This window comes from Emys orbicularis, chromosome 3 (assembly GCF_028017835.1).
Source record: "Emys orbicularis isolate rEmyOrb1 chromosome 3, rEmyOrb1.hap1, whole genome shotgun sequence".
Classification (NCBI taxonomy): domain Eukaryota; kingdom Metazoa; phylum Chordata; order Testudines; family Emydidae; genus Emys; species Emys orbicularis.
The window spans coordinates 148,494,033-148,511,155 of record NC_088685.1 but is presented as its reverse complement, the minus strand read 5'-3'; the positions used below and the strand labels follow the sequence as shown (position 1 = coordinate 148,511,155).

At 40.2% G+C, this 17,123-nt stretch overlaps 1 protein-coding gene across 1 annotated transcript in view; it reads left to right on the top strand.

Annotated features, from left to right (window-relative positions):
• HEATR5B (HEAT repeat containing 5B) overlaps positions 1-17,123 on the top strand; it is a 93,154-nt gene that overhangs the window by 38,414 nt on the left and 37,617 nt on the right. Inside the window, exons 18-22 of the mRNA XM_065400371.1 lie at positions 2,201-2,391; positions 4,416-4,575; positions 9,359-9,548; positions 11,577-11,746; positions 16,108-16,252. Of these exons, the coding sequence (XP_065256443.1) occupies positions 2,201-2,391; positions 4,416-4,575; positions 9,359-9,548; positions 11,577-11,746; positions 16,108-16,252 (856 nt within the window). The remainder of the gene's footprint in view (positions 1-2,200; positions 2,392-4,415; positions 4,576-9,358; positions 9,549-11,576; positions 11,747-16,107; positions 16,253-17,123) is intronic.

Below are 17,123 nucleotides of genomic sequence, written 5' to 3'. Positions count from 1 at the left end.
AGTGAGGGGGGGTGGAAACCCAGAGGGACAAAGGGTTCCCGCCTTATGCAAAAGATATATAAAGGGGTGGAACAGAAGAGAGAGAGAGAGGAGCCATCATGAAGAATCCCCTAGCTACCACCTGAGCTGGAACAAGAGCTGTACCAGGGGAAATAATTGTGCCCAGGCCTGGAAGGTGTCCAGTCTGAGAAAAACTTACTGGAGCATCTCTGAGGGTGAGATTATCTGTATTCAGCTTGATTAGGCATAGATTTTCGCATTTTATTTTATTTTGCTTGTGACTTACTTTGTTCTGTCTGTTACTACTTTGAACCACTTAAATCCTACTGTCTGTATTTAATAAAATCACTTTTTATTTAGTAATTTACTCAGAGTATGTATTAATACCTGGGGGAGCAAACAACTGTGCATCTCTCTCTCAGTGTTATAGAGGGCGAACAATTTAAGAGTTTGCCCTGCATAAGCTTTATGCAGGGTAAAACGGATTTATCTGGGTTTAGACCCCATTGGGAGTTGGGCATCTGAGTGCTAAAGACAAGCACACTTCTATGAGCTGTTTTCAGGTAAACTTGCAGCTTTGGGACAAGTGATTCAGACCCTGGGTTTGTGTTTGGAGCCAGACGGGAGTGTCTGGTTCAGCAAGACAGGGTGCTGGAGTCCTGAGCTGGCAGGGAAAACAGAAGCAGGGGTAGTCTTTGCACATCAGGTGGCAGCTCCCAAGGGGGTTTCTGTGATCCAACCCGTCACACAGGTCATTAACAGTGACCCCAGAAGTTCATTGATTGGAAATGTGGTCTTTTTCAGATAAGACAAAATTGATTATTAGTCCCCTTTAATACTGTTGGAGACTAACTGGACCCACCAATTTTAAGTCAGTTTAGACCAGAAGAAAATTCTCCCGGGAGACTTAATTTTCTTTTTTTTTCTCATTTCAAGGGATATTGCTCTAGCAGTTTTTCCAGTCAGTGTTCAGATTTTTCTATTTGCAAGACTATAGTTATGAATCAGTGGCTAACTGTTGAACCTGAATCACTTGTTTGGTAGACTGGGACAAGCTAACATGATCTCCAACCAGCACTAGCATCTGGGCAAAGTCTCCATTAAAGTGTTACTCTCCTCTGTCTGACTACCTGAGTGTTGCAGGGAAAATTTCTGATTTCCTCCAGTCTGGTCACAAATACATGATTTTGTGACACAGGGCTTACTTCTGGAGTTCTTTTCCCTTTCTCTTCTTCCCTTAGTCATTATATCTACAAGTCCCTAAAACCTAGACCACCAGATACTCTTTCAGAAAGCAGCATGCCATATGATATATATTAGAGACAACAGTGCAGATGTCTAGACTATCCTTCACTATCATGAAGAGCTGATTTATCATATGCTGAAGTTATGTTGTTTTTTACAATGATTCAGCTTACAGTTCTGAAGTTCTCCACGTGATGTGCTGGTGAGGGGCTCAGGGGAGTGAGAGTGATAGAAGGAGGTGGAGTTAAGTGTGTGAAAACTGCAGTGTCTCATTGGCTGTTGCTTTGCCTGTCTGGTCTATGAGAGGAGCCAACCCATCAAGTTGTATTGTTGGAACTGGCTCATGGAAAACAATTAGCAAAGAACCATGCAATGCGATTGCTGTTGGTTTTGGAGGAAACTAGTTGCTTTGCTTTTTGGGGCAGAAGCAGAATATTGTTTTGGTGGTATAAATTAAATTAATGGAGATATCTTATCTCCTAGAACTGGAAGGGACCTTGAAAGGTCATTGAGTCCAGCCCCCTGCCTTCACTAGCAGGACCAAGTACTAATTTTGCCCCCTCAAGGATTGAACTCACAACCCTGGGTTTAGCAGGCCAATGCTCAAACCACTGAGCTATCCCTCCCCCACAGGAGTTGGGTGTTCGTGTAGTCTTCATTTTGTTTCTTCATTTGTATTAACATGAAACATTATTTTAATCTTATTTAAAAGAAAAAACCCTTGGAAAATAGGGAGAGAAGTAGAAATTAAACACCTTTCTCAAGGTGTGAGTTGTAAGATATGTCCAGCTGTGTATAAGACATCATTTCAAAAATTACATAGCCTGTCTTATTAGTGAATTCTCTTCTTGTAAAAATATCAGTTTAAACTGTTTTAAACTTGATTTCAGCAACCGATGTCAAAACATACTTTTATTTCTTTTGGTCAAATATTTTTTCCCATTTGTTCACATAGGGTTTAGCTGAGAATAAAAGCACATTAGGACCAGAAGAAGTCCGCAAATCTGCTCTGACGTTGGTTATGGGTGCCCTTGACAATCCTAATCCCATTTTGAGATGTGCAGCAGGAGAGGCACTTGGCAGAATGGCTCAGGTAGTTGGAGAAGCAACTTTCATCGCCAGAATGGCTCAATTCAGCTTTGACAAGTAAGTTGTCGTCACTGCTAAATATGATAATGATAGTTTTAAGTATATTTCCTTCATGCCTGACCACTTTGGGTTGGGAGGCCTAATCAGGTTTATAGATCCTGAGTTGTTTCATATGCTGTTACCAAGAGTGAACAATAACTGATTGAAATGTTTGGACTCCGGAACTGTATTGTTGAATAGTTTTTGATGATCTATTTAAGGATGAAGAAACTGCTTCAGATAAAATAAACATGGCTGACTCTAAGTATGTGTAAAGTGTGGGGTTACCCAGAACAATGCATATTGGTAGCCGCATGTCATCAACATCTCTTTTTAGCACCTAGGAGTTGGCTTCTCTGTTGGCCCACAGTGACTTGCTTCCTTACTCCATTGGACTCCCCATCACCAATTAGGCCTTTAAAGATCTGTCTGTACTAAAGATTCAGGAAGATCAGTGTGTCCAGTTTTTCCTCAGATGAGTACGTGAACTATATTTTAGTGTATTTCCTTTAAAACGGAAATTGCTCTTTTGATGATCCAGTTACGTTAAATTCAGCTTCCCTTTTATGAATGGCTTTAACTTGTCCATCTCTAAAAAGATAAAAAGTCTTTTGTTGTTGTTGTTTGCAGAAATGCAAAAGAGATTGCAACTTCTAAGTATAAAAACTTTCTTTCTTATAAAGGAGGAATCAGCTTAACTCAAATAGGCCAAAAACCATCTGGGGACATTCTTTTTGTGAAATAATTTGTTTCTTCAGTGATGTCATTTCAAGCCAAGACACTGTTTCTATCATAAATAAGGCAAAAGTTACCTAGAGTTATACCCCTGGATCTCGGCAAACTAAGCAGTATCAGAAACTGTAAGGGAGAGTTCAGATTCTTCCTGCTTTCACCTAGATTCACACATGCTCTCATTCTATGTTTATAGGTAAGATTTTTTTCTAAAGGCGTAAAATTTATTATCCTCAGCTATTCTCAAGAGATCTTCTAGATAGTTTAATTATCTCAAGGATACTTATTTTCATATGTTAAGCATTTTTCAAGATTTTCAGTATTCAGAATTTGAACTTTGTTTTTATAATACAATTGCTTATAAGACTTTGTTTCTTCCCTTGAGAACCCATGATTTTCCAAGCACTGCTATGGTTTTGTCCATAATTTCTCCTCCAAGATCCATTTTATCAAATGGATTTTTCAATTTGTCCATATTGTTAAGTAATTCTTGTATTATCTATTGGAGGCCTTTTATTATTTATTATTATATGTTTGTGTATTGCCTAGAGTGCTAAGGTCTTACACACAGAAAGAAGAGAAATTACCCTTCACTTCCTTCTTTACAGGTATCCATTCTCCGTGACTACTGGAGAACAATTGTAGCTAACAGCCTAATTATTTACAGTTGTCATAGCTGCAGTAGATGGGGAGGTGGGGGGCTCAAATCTTGCCAACCATCCATCAGAAAAGTTATCATGTCACTACTTATGTAATCTGGTGATTCAAAGTCTTGCTACTTTCCCCCTTATTTCTTTTGAATAAAAGATTATTTTAATAAACCCTCATAATAAAACTCATAGCAGTGATAAGCAGTGGGATCTAAAAAGATTTAACAAGTGAGCTGTCACTATATCAGAGGGTTCAGCCGCACTCCCGTCAGACCTCCACCATGTCTCTTCATATTTTCATTCAAGCGAAGAGTAGACAGTTTAAGAGAATCAGGTGTCCTGTCAGTTACAAAAATATTCCTTATCTAAAATGTCAGAAATAAATACTTCCCAGAAGAGAAGAAAGGAATTATAGTAAAATCAGAATAACTTTACAAGCAACTGAATATGAGGAGTTAATAATGAGAGAGTTTTAAATAGTTTCCTGTCTTTTTCATTGATATCTTCCCAGAAAGTCTCTACTTTTTTTTTTTTTTTTTTTTTTGAGTTAACAAATAGTCCAGGCGGCAGCTGAGGTTTGTTATTTTTCTGACACTTGAACAATCCTTGCCTCAACTACAAATCTAGCAAATACTTTGATTTATGCTTTAATCTTGATAGGTTAAAATCTGCTCGAGATGTTGTGTCAAGAACTGGTCATTCGTTGGCTCTTGGCTGTCTCCATCGTTATGTGGGTGGAATAGGTTCTGGACAGCATCTGAAAACCAGTGTCAGTATTCTGTTGGCGTTGGCACAAGATGGGACCTCACCTGAAGTCCAGGTATAAAACAAAAAGGCATTTTAAAACCATCCAGTAGGGTTTAAGATTAATCTATTACTGTCAACAGCAAAGAAAATGCTGCACAAAAGAAAAAATAGTCAGGCCATGTCCCAAGGAGTATAAGTCTAAATGGGGGAGAGAGATCTTTTTGTCCCAAATACAGTTTCTTTAGGGACTTTATGGTGCAGTGTGCTGAACAACAAACTAACTTGACTTTGAACAGTTACTTTAGGCAAGTGCCTAATTATGCTGAGTCATCTCAAGATGTAAATAAGTTATTCCATTCTATAGAACAATGAATTAAAATAAATTATAAGACAATTGGGAAAACAAATGTATTGTAAGTTAAAGTAGAATCTTAAAGGAAAGTAAGTGCTTTCATGATATCCCTTGGCAATGAATTCTACAAAGCCAGTTAAATAAAATAGTAAAAGACCCTCTGGAGAAAGATATAAATAAAAACTTTGAAGAAACGAAAATTACTTGCCTATAAATATTATTCTCAAAAGATTATAGTGTAACTGCACCACATATCAGGAGATTTTTTTCATTCTTTTTCCCCATTACTCCAAAGTAAATTATTAGTTGAAGTGGTTACTGACTATTATGCCTCATCAGCAGGAAGGTGTGTCTAACCCACAGAAAGAGGCAGTTTAATGGCTCAGAACTTTAAGCTTGGACCCCCATCCTCTGCTACCTCAGTCGCATGGAACCGCAGACCACCAGTGTCTTGTTTTAATTATTAACTTTAGAGAACATGGAGTAGAGGTAATCCTCTTTCTGAGGAGACAGGATTGAGAGAAGTTTTTCTAAACATAACTTGCCACTTGAAAAAATAAGATTTGCTTTGTTTAGTGATTAATATATATGTATGTATAAAACCAACCCTCATACATTTCCATAGTTAAGCTCTCAAAAGTTAGATATTGACAAAGTTCATGTTGCATGTGAAATATTATTTCTGCTGTTCTGTGAATGCATCGTGTTAGTCTTTAAACAAAGGCTTGCATATTATTTCACAAATAAAATGTAATCAATTTTTTACTACTGTATAAAAATATAAGAAATCAAAGGGGGAGATTTTCAAAGATACAAATGGCAATTAGGTGCCTAATCCCCATTAACTTTAAATGGGAATTAGGCATGTAACACTGCCGTTTGAACCTTTAAAATCCTCCCTCTAAATCAGTAAAAAGATACTGCAGTGTTACAATAAATAGAATGAAACAGTAAAAAGAATGAAAATTTTTTTACAAGATGCAACATTAGTATCTAACATTGTAGAATAAATAGTGTTATGTATTTGAGAGAGATTACACTGCTCTACAGCCAAAATGCTTCTGAAATAAATGTAGTCAAACTTTACTAATTCTGGGTCACTGAGAACAAAAATGATGCTTAAAATTGTTGATTGGCTCTAGTTTTCAAGATATGCTATTGGGTCAGTATATACGACCCTTGACTTGGGAACGGCGGAGGATAAGTGAGTTATAAAGGGAAGGGATCTCAATTTAAACCAGAAATGACTAAAATACATCTTTGACTGGATCTATGAATAAATCTATGACTGGGTTTGGACAGTACTTGCTTTTTAGGCAAAACAATGAATGATGCAATCTGAAGCTGGTATTGCGTCATACATGATATGAATTGCATCATGTTATTCCTAGAAGTCATGGATGATGCAATCATAACGAAGCTTACATCACTCTGCTGAACAAATTGCCCTATATCAGCTCTAGAAATCATACAGTGTCGTGCTCTCTTATTTGTCAGTGTTTGATTTTGCAAAGGGACACATTTCTGTTTAGCCAAAGTGAGCAGAGATGCCTCGTACTTGTGTGAACGGTGCAGATAACTTCTGCTATGTTTGTGGTGAAGTGACTTTTGCATCACAAAAGCGCAGTATAACCACTATGGTTAAGAAAGCCTATCACCTTTATTTTGGCTGCAAAATTGGAGATCAGGACAAGAGGTGGGCCCCACACATATGCTGCAACACTTGTGCAACAAATCTTCGCCAGTGGTTGAACAGGAAAAGGAAATCTATGCCTTTTGCAGTGCCAATGATTTGGAGAGAGCCAACAGATCATACCAGCAATTGTTACTTCTGCATGGTGCCTCCAGTTGGGAAAGGTGTGTCAAAGAAGAAAAAGTGGACTGTGCATTATCCAAATATTCCATCAGCTATACGCCCAGTACCCCACGGAGAAGGACTGCCGGTTCCTGATGCACCAGAATCATTCTCACTTGAGTCAGACGAGGAAGAGGATGAAACTTCTGGTCCTGAACCATCGATGTCACAGGACCCACATTTTCTCCCATCCTCCTCCTCTGAACCACACCTCCTAACACAAGGTGAACTGAATGACCTTGTCAGGGATTTGGAACTACCCAAGAGTAAGGCAGAGCTGTTGGGCTCCAGACTACAGCAGTGGAATCTCCTGACAGGTGATGTTAGGGTTTCCATGTTCCGTGACCGTCAAAAGGATCTTGTCCCATTCTTCTTCATGGAAGGTGATCTTGTAGCCTGCAACAACATCGATGGTGTGATGGCAGCCCTCAACATCGTTCACGATCCAGATGAGTGGAGACTGTTCATTGATTCATCGAAGACGAGTCTTAAAGCTGTTTTACTGCATAATGGCAATGTTTTGCCATCAATTCCAGTTGGTCATGCAGTCCATATGAAGGAAACCTATGACAACATGAAACAACTTTTAGGTGCATAAACTATGACCAACATCAGTGGCAGCTTTGTGGCGATTTGAAGGTTGTTGCTCTCTTGCTTGGTCTGTAGACTGGATACACAAAGTACTGCTGTTTTCTCTGCGAATGGGATAGTGGTGCAAGAGATTCCCACGACATCAAGAAAGATTGGCCACTCCGACAGTCATTGGAGCCTGGGAGGAAAAGTGTTCAGCATCCACCACTTGTTGAATCAAGGAAGATTTTGTTACCACCCTTACACATCAAGCTGGGTCTGATGAAGAACTTTGTCAAGGCCATTGACAAAATACAAGCAGCTTTCAAGTACCTCCGTGGAAAATTTCCAAGGTTAAGTGAAGCTAAGATAAAGGAAGGTGTCTTTGTTGGTCCTCAGATTCGTGAACTTCTTCGAGATGATGCATTTGACCATGCACTGCGTGGCAAGGAAAAGACGGCATGGAAAGCCTTCCAGTTAGTGGCAATAAATTTTCTCGGAAACAACAAGGCAGACAACTACAGGTTGTTGGTGGAAAACCTCCTCAAGGCATACAAAAGCCTTGGTTGCAACATGTCACTAAAGATACATTTTTTGCACTCTCATCTAGATTTTTTTCCACCGAACTGCGGAGCAGTGAGCGACGAGCACGGCGAGCTATTTCACCAGGACATTGCAACAATGGAGAAACGCTATCAGGGCAAATGGAGCCCATCAATGCTTGCAGACTATTGCTGGACAGTGACAAGAGATGCTCCATTCAATGAATACAAGAGACAAGCCAAGAAGCGCCGAGTAGACACTGAATAGGACTAAACTATGTACATAATAGTTTTTTGCCTTTTGTTTCATAATAAATTTTATTTATATAACCCTTTTGCTGATTTTTAAAGTGTTACATAAACAGGACAGGTGAACTATTATCATGTAAAGCAACCATAAACACATGAAAAGACCTAGGTTTACAATTTATGATTAAAACTCTACTATCTAGACAATATACATAGACATAAAATGTAAAAACTTAAATATCTTAGAAACAGTAGCCAATCAGTTGTTTTAATTGTCATATTTGAATTCAGCACATCAAAATACATAATAAATAGCACATTTTATCTCTGAAGCAGACGACTTCTCAAAAATTGTAGACCAGTGTTATGTGATCATGTAACTAGACTGTAGGAGCAGAATAAAGGCAGTGTGACCAGCTAACTTAAATGTTTAACTGTGCAATTGTAACCTCCTCTTACGATAGTCCTTTTTCTTTTTATGGAACTTCCCACATTTTTTTCGAGTGGGGGAAAAATCATAATGTAAAATTATTTTGGTAAATGCCACTGGAACACTCTGTCCTGCACACTTTGCAGCCTACAAGAGAGGGAATCCTTTTCCTGTGAACATTAGCAGTCCTGAAACTTGTTCCCTACCACCTTTGTAGAAAATGAGACGAGGGCACCCTGCTTCATCCATAGTGTATCTTACAGGGTGTTCAGTGAATGAGGCCAGGGCTCTGCCCTTCACTACCTTTCTCCAATGCAGCTAAGTTAACTACATGTGAGCAGCATGGCCTTCCTTAGCTGCACTTTTAAGAGTTTAGAAAGAAAACTCAGTGCAAAATGTACTGTATATGCAAGCTGAGAATTTCAACTGGCCATAACATCAAATGAAAACCTGTTTCCATTGGCTCAGGCACTTCTTCTTGAGGACTACTTCTGTGTCTAATTTCAACTTTCTGCCCCAGTTTTGGCTTTAGAACTATGCAAAAATGTGGCAAACTTTTTTATATAGTGGAAAAAGTACATGCATCCTTTTCTTCTCATTCTCAAACAGCTTTTAGCCACTTTTATTCAAACAAACAAAAATTCACCTGCAGGCAAAGACCAAACCTGGGAAATTTCAGCCCAGAAGTGAATGTTCCAGATTATGGGGTGACGAAGACATTCTTAAAAACAGAGGGTTAAAATAGAAATGTTTAGACAAGGGTGGTCAGAGCCATAGCCCCTATAAATAAATCCTCAAAACTCTAAACTAAACAAACTTGTATGACTCAAAACCAAAAATCTCTTTGATTTATTATAGACCTGGTCTCTCCATTCACTTGCCTTGATAGTGGACTCTAGTGGGCCAATGTACCGGGGATATGTGGAGCCTACTCTGTCTCTTGTTCTTACCCTGCTCTTGACGGTTCCACCATCGCATACAGAAGTACATCAGTGTTTGGGCCGATGTCTTGGGGCTATAATAACTACGGTTGGCCCTGAGCTGCAAGGTAAGTTCTAATCTGCAATTTAATTAAGATAAAGTTACGGTTATAAATAGGATAGATGCTGTTTTTTCTTAATGTCAGCTGGCTGTGAAAGTATTGCATGGTGGCAGATAGTGAGGCATTTGCGATTGGTGTGTAGGGTCTGTAGAACTGCATCTGCACTGTGTGTATTGATGGTGACACAGTTCAAGGCAACTGCACTTGTATTTCCTCCTCCATGATCCCTCAAGGGCACCCACTCTAGGCTCCTAGCTCCTCAACTGTCAACTCTCCTGGGTAAAGACCTTCATCTCTCTCCCTCGTGACAGGGGATTTTTAAGGCTACACAATTCCTTGCCCACTCTCTGATATCTCCAGCAAGCCAGACTGCCTAAACAGTCCAGCATCTGCACTTTGCTTTCTCTTTGAAGGCTGTGAACAATTGTAATCACCAGCAGTTACAAGTTACCACACAGCTCTTAAGAATAAATGTGCTTGCTTATAAAGGTGAAAGCATTGCAGAAAAAAACATATAAAAGCTATAAAAAACCCCTTATATGCATGCTAAAAAGCTTACCAAAGGTCACCCCAACTTCAGCCTTAGGCTCTGGTAGGTGTCAGCCCTTCCAGCTCTTCACAAGGATTTCCCCCATCCCCAGGCTCACCTTGGTCAGAGAAGGTCCTGTTTCTTAGCTAGATCAGATAGAAGGCCCTGAGATAGTTTAAACTTAGGCTATTTTTCCAAAACTCCTTTCTTTGTCTGTTGGACTCTGAGGAATCCAGTTTGAACTAGTATATGTGAGCCTCTCCAGGTGGTGCTACTTCTCTGGAGGTGTTAGACCTGAGTGAATTTGCCTAATCACTCCCCACTGAACTGTGGTCACCCTCCCTGTGGAATTGCATACAATTCCTGGCTCACAATGATACATAAGCTTAATATAGTAAGAACTCCCAAAGATATTGCAGGAAATTGCCATATATGTAACAGGTGGCTATATGAACTGGTGCCAAAACTGTCTAACTCCAGTCTCAGTATTCTCAGATCTTTATACCTTGACCATATTTACAGTGTGGTATCTGAGGGTACGTGGTCCAAACTGGAAATAAAGATGAAGTATGGTGGTTTTTCTTTAAGGTGCAAAGGGGATTTTGGTGGATATACATGGTATAGGCTTTGATAAGGTGCCATAGATGAGGCTGGTAGTGAAACCTCAATTATAAATTCCCTGCCTTTTTTGCCTAGGAATTTTCTTATTAATTTTTAGGAGATATTTTAAAAGTATTGATATATACAAATGTAGATTGTTCAGAATTTTTTCTTATAAAGACAACATGTTGCTGTAATTATAGTTGTGCTGTAAAGATGATGAATGGTACTTGTTGAAATGCAAGACAACATAGTCTTTAAATCAAATATTCGGTGTAGTCTGTAACCTGTTGAATCCAAGTGATGCAACTGAGGGAGCTAAGAAACTCCACCAGTACATTAATATATTAAACGGCTCCAAAACTGGCAAAAAATATAAAGTCTTTCAAAATGTGACAAGTATTCAGAGTTTAAAACTAAATCCATAGCAAATAACTCTAACATTTTATATCTGATATTATAAGCAATGGGTCTATGCATGCAATCTTATCCAAGATTACTAAATGAAATAGATTTCCAAAACCTGAAACTTAATTCATTTTAACAAGTGCCATATCTGAGAAATATTGACTAACTGAACAATGTCCGCAACATTTTTCTGGCTAATGATCACTTGTGTAAAATTTGAGGTTTAAAGGACTTTTGGGGCTAGCTGATTGCTTTGGAACTTTAAGGGGGTAAGTGTCAAAATCGGGCTAAAATGGAAAGCGAGTTCTAACCCTGTATACAGAGTCCTCTTGAAGTAATACAGTTGTTAACTTCAAGTACTGTATAGGTATTTAGAAGAGTGATGCTGTATGTAATTTACAAAGACTTCACATCTCTGAAGTTTTGTGATTAAAAGGTTAAAATCTATAACAGTTATACAAAAAAGTTGCTTTGTTAAGGATTCTTTATTCTGTTAGGTAATGGAGCTACTATTTCAACAATCCGCTCTTCATGCTTGGTGGGATGTGCGATCACACAAGATCACTCAGACTCTCTTGTTCAGGCAGCTGCCATATCCTGCCTTCAACAGCTTCACATGTTTGCACCCCGCCATGTCAACCTATCCAGTCTGGTTCCCAGCCTTTGTGTGAGTGTAAAATATGTCTGTCCTGTCCTACATCCCTAATGCTGGAAACTTCAGCATTAAGGCCTGCAGAAAGGAAAGAGAAATGGCTAGCAGCCTATGGGGGAATATACATACGTGTTGAGGGGCAAAGTTTTCAAAAGCACTCAGTGGCTCCCAAGTCAGAAGTCCCATTGAAAATCAATGAAGGGACTTTGGCACCTAAGTCATTTAGGCACTTTTGAAAAATTTATCCAAGATTAAAAAGACTAGGGACCTGTTTCTAATTTACACTAAAGCCACTTTACACTGCTCTGGGTGTGTAGAGGGGCCTTAATGTGGGCTTAGATTATAGTTACACTCACTTTAAATCCCTTTACTCTGCCAGAGTGGTGTAAAGTGGCCTTAGTTTAAATGAGAATCAGGCCCTAGGGCTGTTTATCTTGGAAAGGAGAGGAATACACAATAACAAGTCTTAGGCATATAAAATAACGAATGAAAAAGAGGAGACCTTTGGGGGACCCTATCTCCTATGGCTACTTAGAAAGGAAGTGTATGTGGGGAAAGTGGCATAGCTCCTTCTATCAGAGTCCTAGGCAGAGGCTGTCTTGCTGTTGTCCCCAAGTTCCTCCATCGCTGCTCAGGTGAGTATTGTCACTTGTCTCAATAAACACGGCACCAACTTTCCTGCCTCAAGCCAGGAAGTGATGCAAGGGCTGTAAAATCCAAAATTTGATCTAAACAAAACTATTGGATGAAAATTTAAAAAATAAATTGGAGTTAAGTATACTTCTGCTCAGACGTTCAGAGAGACCCTCCCTTTAAGCCATCCCTGGCCACCTGTGTCCCAGACTCTTCATAGATCTTATTGAAGAACTGATCATGACCAAAGGACTTCCAGGCCTATTTATACTGAACCTGGGACTTTCCCTGTTTGTGTAATCTGCTGTCCAATTTTTCCTTAGAGTTTCCCCCCCTGTAGCATATGTCCCCTTGTCTTGCGTAACTGGTGCACTCTTATTCCGCATGACCCATACTCTGTAATATGTCAGAGTGCAGAGAATTCCAAGTGAAAGGTATTGCTCAGCACCGATGTAGGTGGGCCCTTCTGTTAAGTGTGAATAACAGGCTGATATGTACCACATCCTGTGACAAATAATTCTCTCTGTCAATTCCTTTATGACTAGAACTCCCAGTGGGAATATTATAGACAATGAAGTTAACCCAAGGTGTAATTGTTGCTGATTGAAATCTTTTTCCATGCCATTCTGCTGTCCTTTCCCTGCTCCATCATAAACCCTCAACTACCTAATTTTCCTTCCCTCCCTTTTGCTTTCAAAATCTTGTTCCCTCCATGATAAGCCTATCTGCAAATGGCTTTGCACGTGCTCCGACAGCTGTTTGGACAAGTAAAATGTGGACTTGGTGGCTGAATAGAGGACTGGCTGAAAATCCTACTCCATTAAATGAAGGAGAAAACAGTGACATGCTTTTGTCTTCTGTTTGGAACCAACACCATGTATCAAACTTAAACCAATCTTTTCCATAATGCTTTTCAGATTCCTTCCTGCCTCTATACTTCATCATCTTTTCTTTTTTCTTTCTTTTTTTTTTTTTTTTTAACTAAAAGCAGGGAATAATCTTTCCAATAATGTAATTCCTAAATTTCTCTGTTGTAGTTCTATTGAAACAACTTCAGGATGATACTTAGATAACAATTTAAGATAACAATTACACCTTGGGTTATCTTAAAGTCTGTTTTTCAAGATTGAAACCTTCAGACATTCATGAATTTAATAAAGGCCTAGTGTTAAATATTTTGTACACCCAATGACCTTTCATTTGGGAAAGCAATTTCCACCCTTGTAGCAAGCTAATAGAGGGAAAGCAAATGTGTATTCAACTTATTAAAAAATATGTCCCCGGAGTAACTCGGGATTAGAGTTTCTAAAAGAGCACTCTTTTTCTCCTCCCTTGAAGAACATACAGTTCCCTGTACAGCTACTTCCTCTCAAGAAAAGTTGGGCGCTTGCAGAATTCTTTTGGAAGAAAAATATTTACTTGTACTCGAGGTGATTCAAAGCATATTACAAGCAAATGTTACTTAGCACAGAAATCTGGAAGCTCTCATGTTGAGAAGTACTTACTGACATATGTGGTTAAAACTGTGGTTTAAATTTGAACATAAAAGGTTTTAATGACAGTTGTCATGAGTGATTCAATGACTGCTGGTGGCCATTTTATTGAAAATTGTAATTTCTGTCACCGGTAGAATACAGGATCCTAGTATTCACAGTTTGTAACCAATGTTAAAGCATGATGTAAACTGGACTAGAGCAGTGGTTCTCAACCTTTTGGGGCTCAGCACCCATTTGTAAATGCTTATGGTCTGTCACGACCCAGTAAATAGTCTGGTGGTGGAGGCCCTTAGGTGGTTTTGGCTTGGTCCTGCCCAGCACTAACTCCACAGTGGTGGCTCCTGCAGCTCCTGTGCTGTGGGGCTGGCTGGGCTTGCCTCTTCGCTCTGGGCATTGCAACCTCCAGGGTTGTAGCGCCGCTCAGCTTTGTTCCCGCACCCCTGACTGGACCAAATTTGTGTGAGTGGAGTTATCACCTGGCTCATGGGTTGCAGTGCCACTCACTCAAATTTGGCCTACCCGGACTCCTGTCATCATGACGACTGGGCCAAACCTGAGTGGCCCAGAGGTTGCAGTGCCTGGAGCGGGGAAGTGAGCCCAGCGGGACAGAGCCACAGGAGCTGCCACGTCACCCTTTGAAACATTCTGACAACCTAGTTTTGGGTCCTAACCCACGGGTTGAGAAACACTGGTCTAGAGTCAAATTTTATTCCCTGTGCTTCCAGTCACAATGTTATCCTTCTTTAGCCAGATGGCTACACCAGCTATGGAAATATCGATTTTATTTTCAAGTGTATATGTTGTGAGAAGTGCTTCTTTGTGCACTTTTAGCCAGATTTTCAAAGGGCTCAGCACCCAACAGCTTACATTTCGCCATCCTAAGTAAGTGACCAGATTTTCCAAAGAGCTCCCTGTGGCAGGCCTGCCTTGCTCCTGCCTCTGCTCAGGTCCACAAACAGCTCAGAGACCTTTTTGCTGGTAAAACACCCAGTGCAGTTTATTTACAATTTTAGTTTTCTCCACCCTTATACACTGTTTACCCTCACCCCTACAGTCCTAGGGAGCCTTCAGCTCTGTCCTGAGGCAAGCAGGGGGGAGAGCAATCTCTCCCTCTCTTTTTCTTCTTCCTCCGTTTCTATGCCTTTTGTATCATCTTCCTAATAGTCTAAATAACCTCTTAGTTCTCCTCAGCCCAAGAGGCACAACTCTTCTTAATAAGGTCTGCTCTAGATAGGGTGACCAGATGTCCCGATTTTATAGGGACAGTCCGTGTTTTTGGGTCTTTTTCTTATATAGGCTCCTATTACCCCCCATCTCCGTCCCGATTTTTCACATTTGCTGTCTGGTCACCCTAGCTCTAGAATAATTAATTAGAATTGCAAGGACCAGAGGGCTGGCTCTGCTGTTGTTGCCCAGCACTCTGTCACAGTCCCCTCCCATTTCAGCACCCAAATGAAGTGCCCAGACTTCCAGATAAACATCTGAGAACAATTGCAGCTGCCTAGTGCTGAGCATTTGTGAAAGTGTGGTCTCCTTGTCTGAGAGCTGAAATGGGAGAGAAGCTAAGAGAGTTTCCAGAGTTCCTGATTGGCTTCACTTTTACAGTCTGTGAGGCTTAATTTGTGTTTCACATTTTAAAATCTTGAATAATAAACTTTATTAATAAGATTTCTCAATTTTGCTTTTTAAATTTCCCACTTGTGCTTCCATTTGGGAGATGGGGCAACATGCTGGGATGCTAATACACCCCACCTGGAACACTCAAACTTCCTCTAATTAAACTCTTTAGAATCTTGAATGCTGCAGGGGGGAATAGCTACTTTATGGAAACATAGAAGAATAGAACAGAATTTCTCTCATTATATTAAGCTCAGAAAAAAATTCAACAAGCTGGTTCTCCAGGAGAAAGATGATCAAGATCTATGTGCAAATGCAGTGAGCAGGTACAGGTAGTTCTCTTACATGTTTCTGATAGGCAGAGGTTCATTTCCAAAGGACGTGATCGTGTTTGGGTTTAGTTAGCTGCATGCCTTCAGTAAGTTAAGGGACTTATCCATTTTAATTCACGTTTTCAGCCAAATGGCTTCTTGCATTCTGACTTTCTGTGCAAGTGCAGCGCTACTTTGTAACTGTTTACGTGACCTACACTTGATTTAGCTGAGCAAGGGGCGGTTATTAATCACTAGCAGTTTTGATTCAGTTTAATAAAGACAGCAATTTACCAGTTTACAATGGCTCTGATTGCAGGTTCACTTGTGCAGTTCTCATTTATTGCTCCGTCGGGCTGCAGTGGCATGTTTGCGGCAGCTTGCGCAGAGGGAAGCAGCAGAAGTGTGTGAATATGCCATGAGCTTAGCAAAAAATGCTGGCGACAAAGAGAATAGTGGCGTCAGTAAGTGTTACCTATATGTGTCCTTTTCTAATAGTGTGTGTGTGAGTTTTTTAAGACAAAAACAAACAAAACCCATCCATCTTTGGAGTTTCTTGCCATTTCCATACTTCCAGCTAAAAGTAAAGACAGTAGCCCTGGCCTCTTAAATATTGAGAACAAATTAGAAATGGAATTTCCCCCCCAAAATATGTTGTTCTAAATTGTTCCTCTCTCTTACCAATTGTTTTTGCTGGTTTTGAAAACGGGCATGTCACGGAGGGGATGGGGTGGGGTGGGGTATGGGTGGCTGCCTCATAGTGCTTCTTATGGGGCCAAGAATGGCATTTCAGGTGCTCCCTGCCTTAGTCCACAAATTACTGCCAACTGCTCAGAGCCAAGTGGCCTGTGCTATAAACTTAGGGTCAGTCTAAAACTGCTGAATAAAAATAACCTCAGAATTTGTCCGTCTGCGCCTTTAAACAAACAAACATAACTTTAAAGGCAAGATCTTAATTGTAGTGCTTGAGGACAAGGCCCTGACCTGGCCCTCAGGTTCTGGGATAGCACTTCTCTGGCCCTATCTCATCCTGCCACTACCCCGGAGAAGCACAGGCAAGCCTTTTTAACTGACGTGCTGGCACCTGATTGGTCAGTGTCTCCTCCTGGCTCTTTTAGGCCTCTGGAGGATGAAGTCTTGTTGGCAGCCTGGTCTGTGTGGGTTTTCTGTAAGTAGGGGCTGTTAGGGCACCAATTCCTGTAGCAGGGAGCAGAAAAGACCTGATAGACCCCGTCACAGGGCATAATGATCCTGTATACTGTGAGTAGGATATTCAGTTTTGACTTGTTCTGTTAGCAACATCCTTAGTAGCCAGTCGGATTTCCCAGTTGCCCC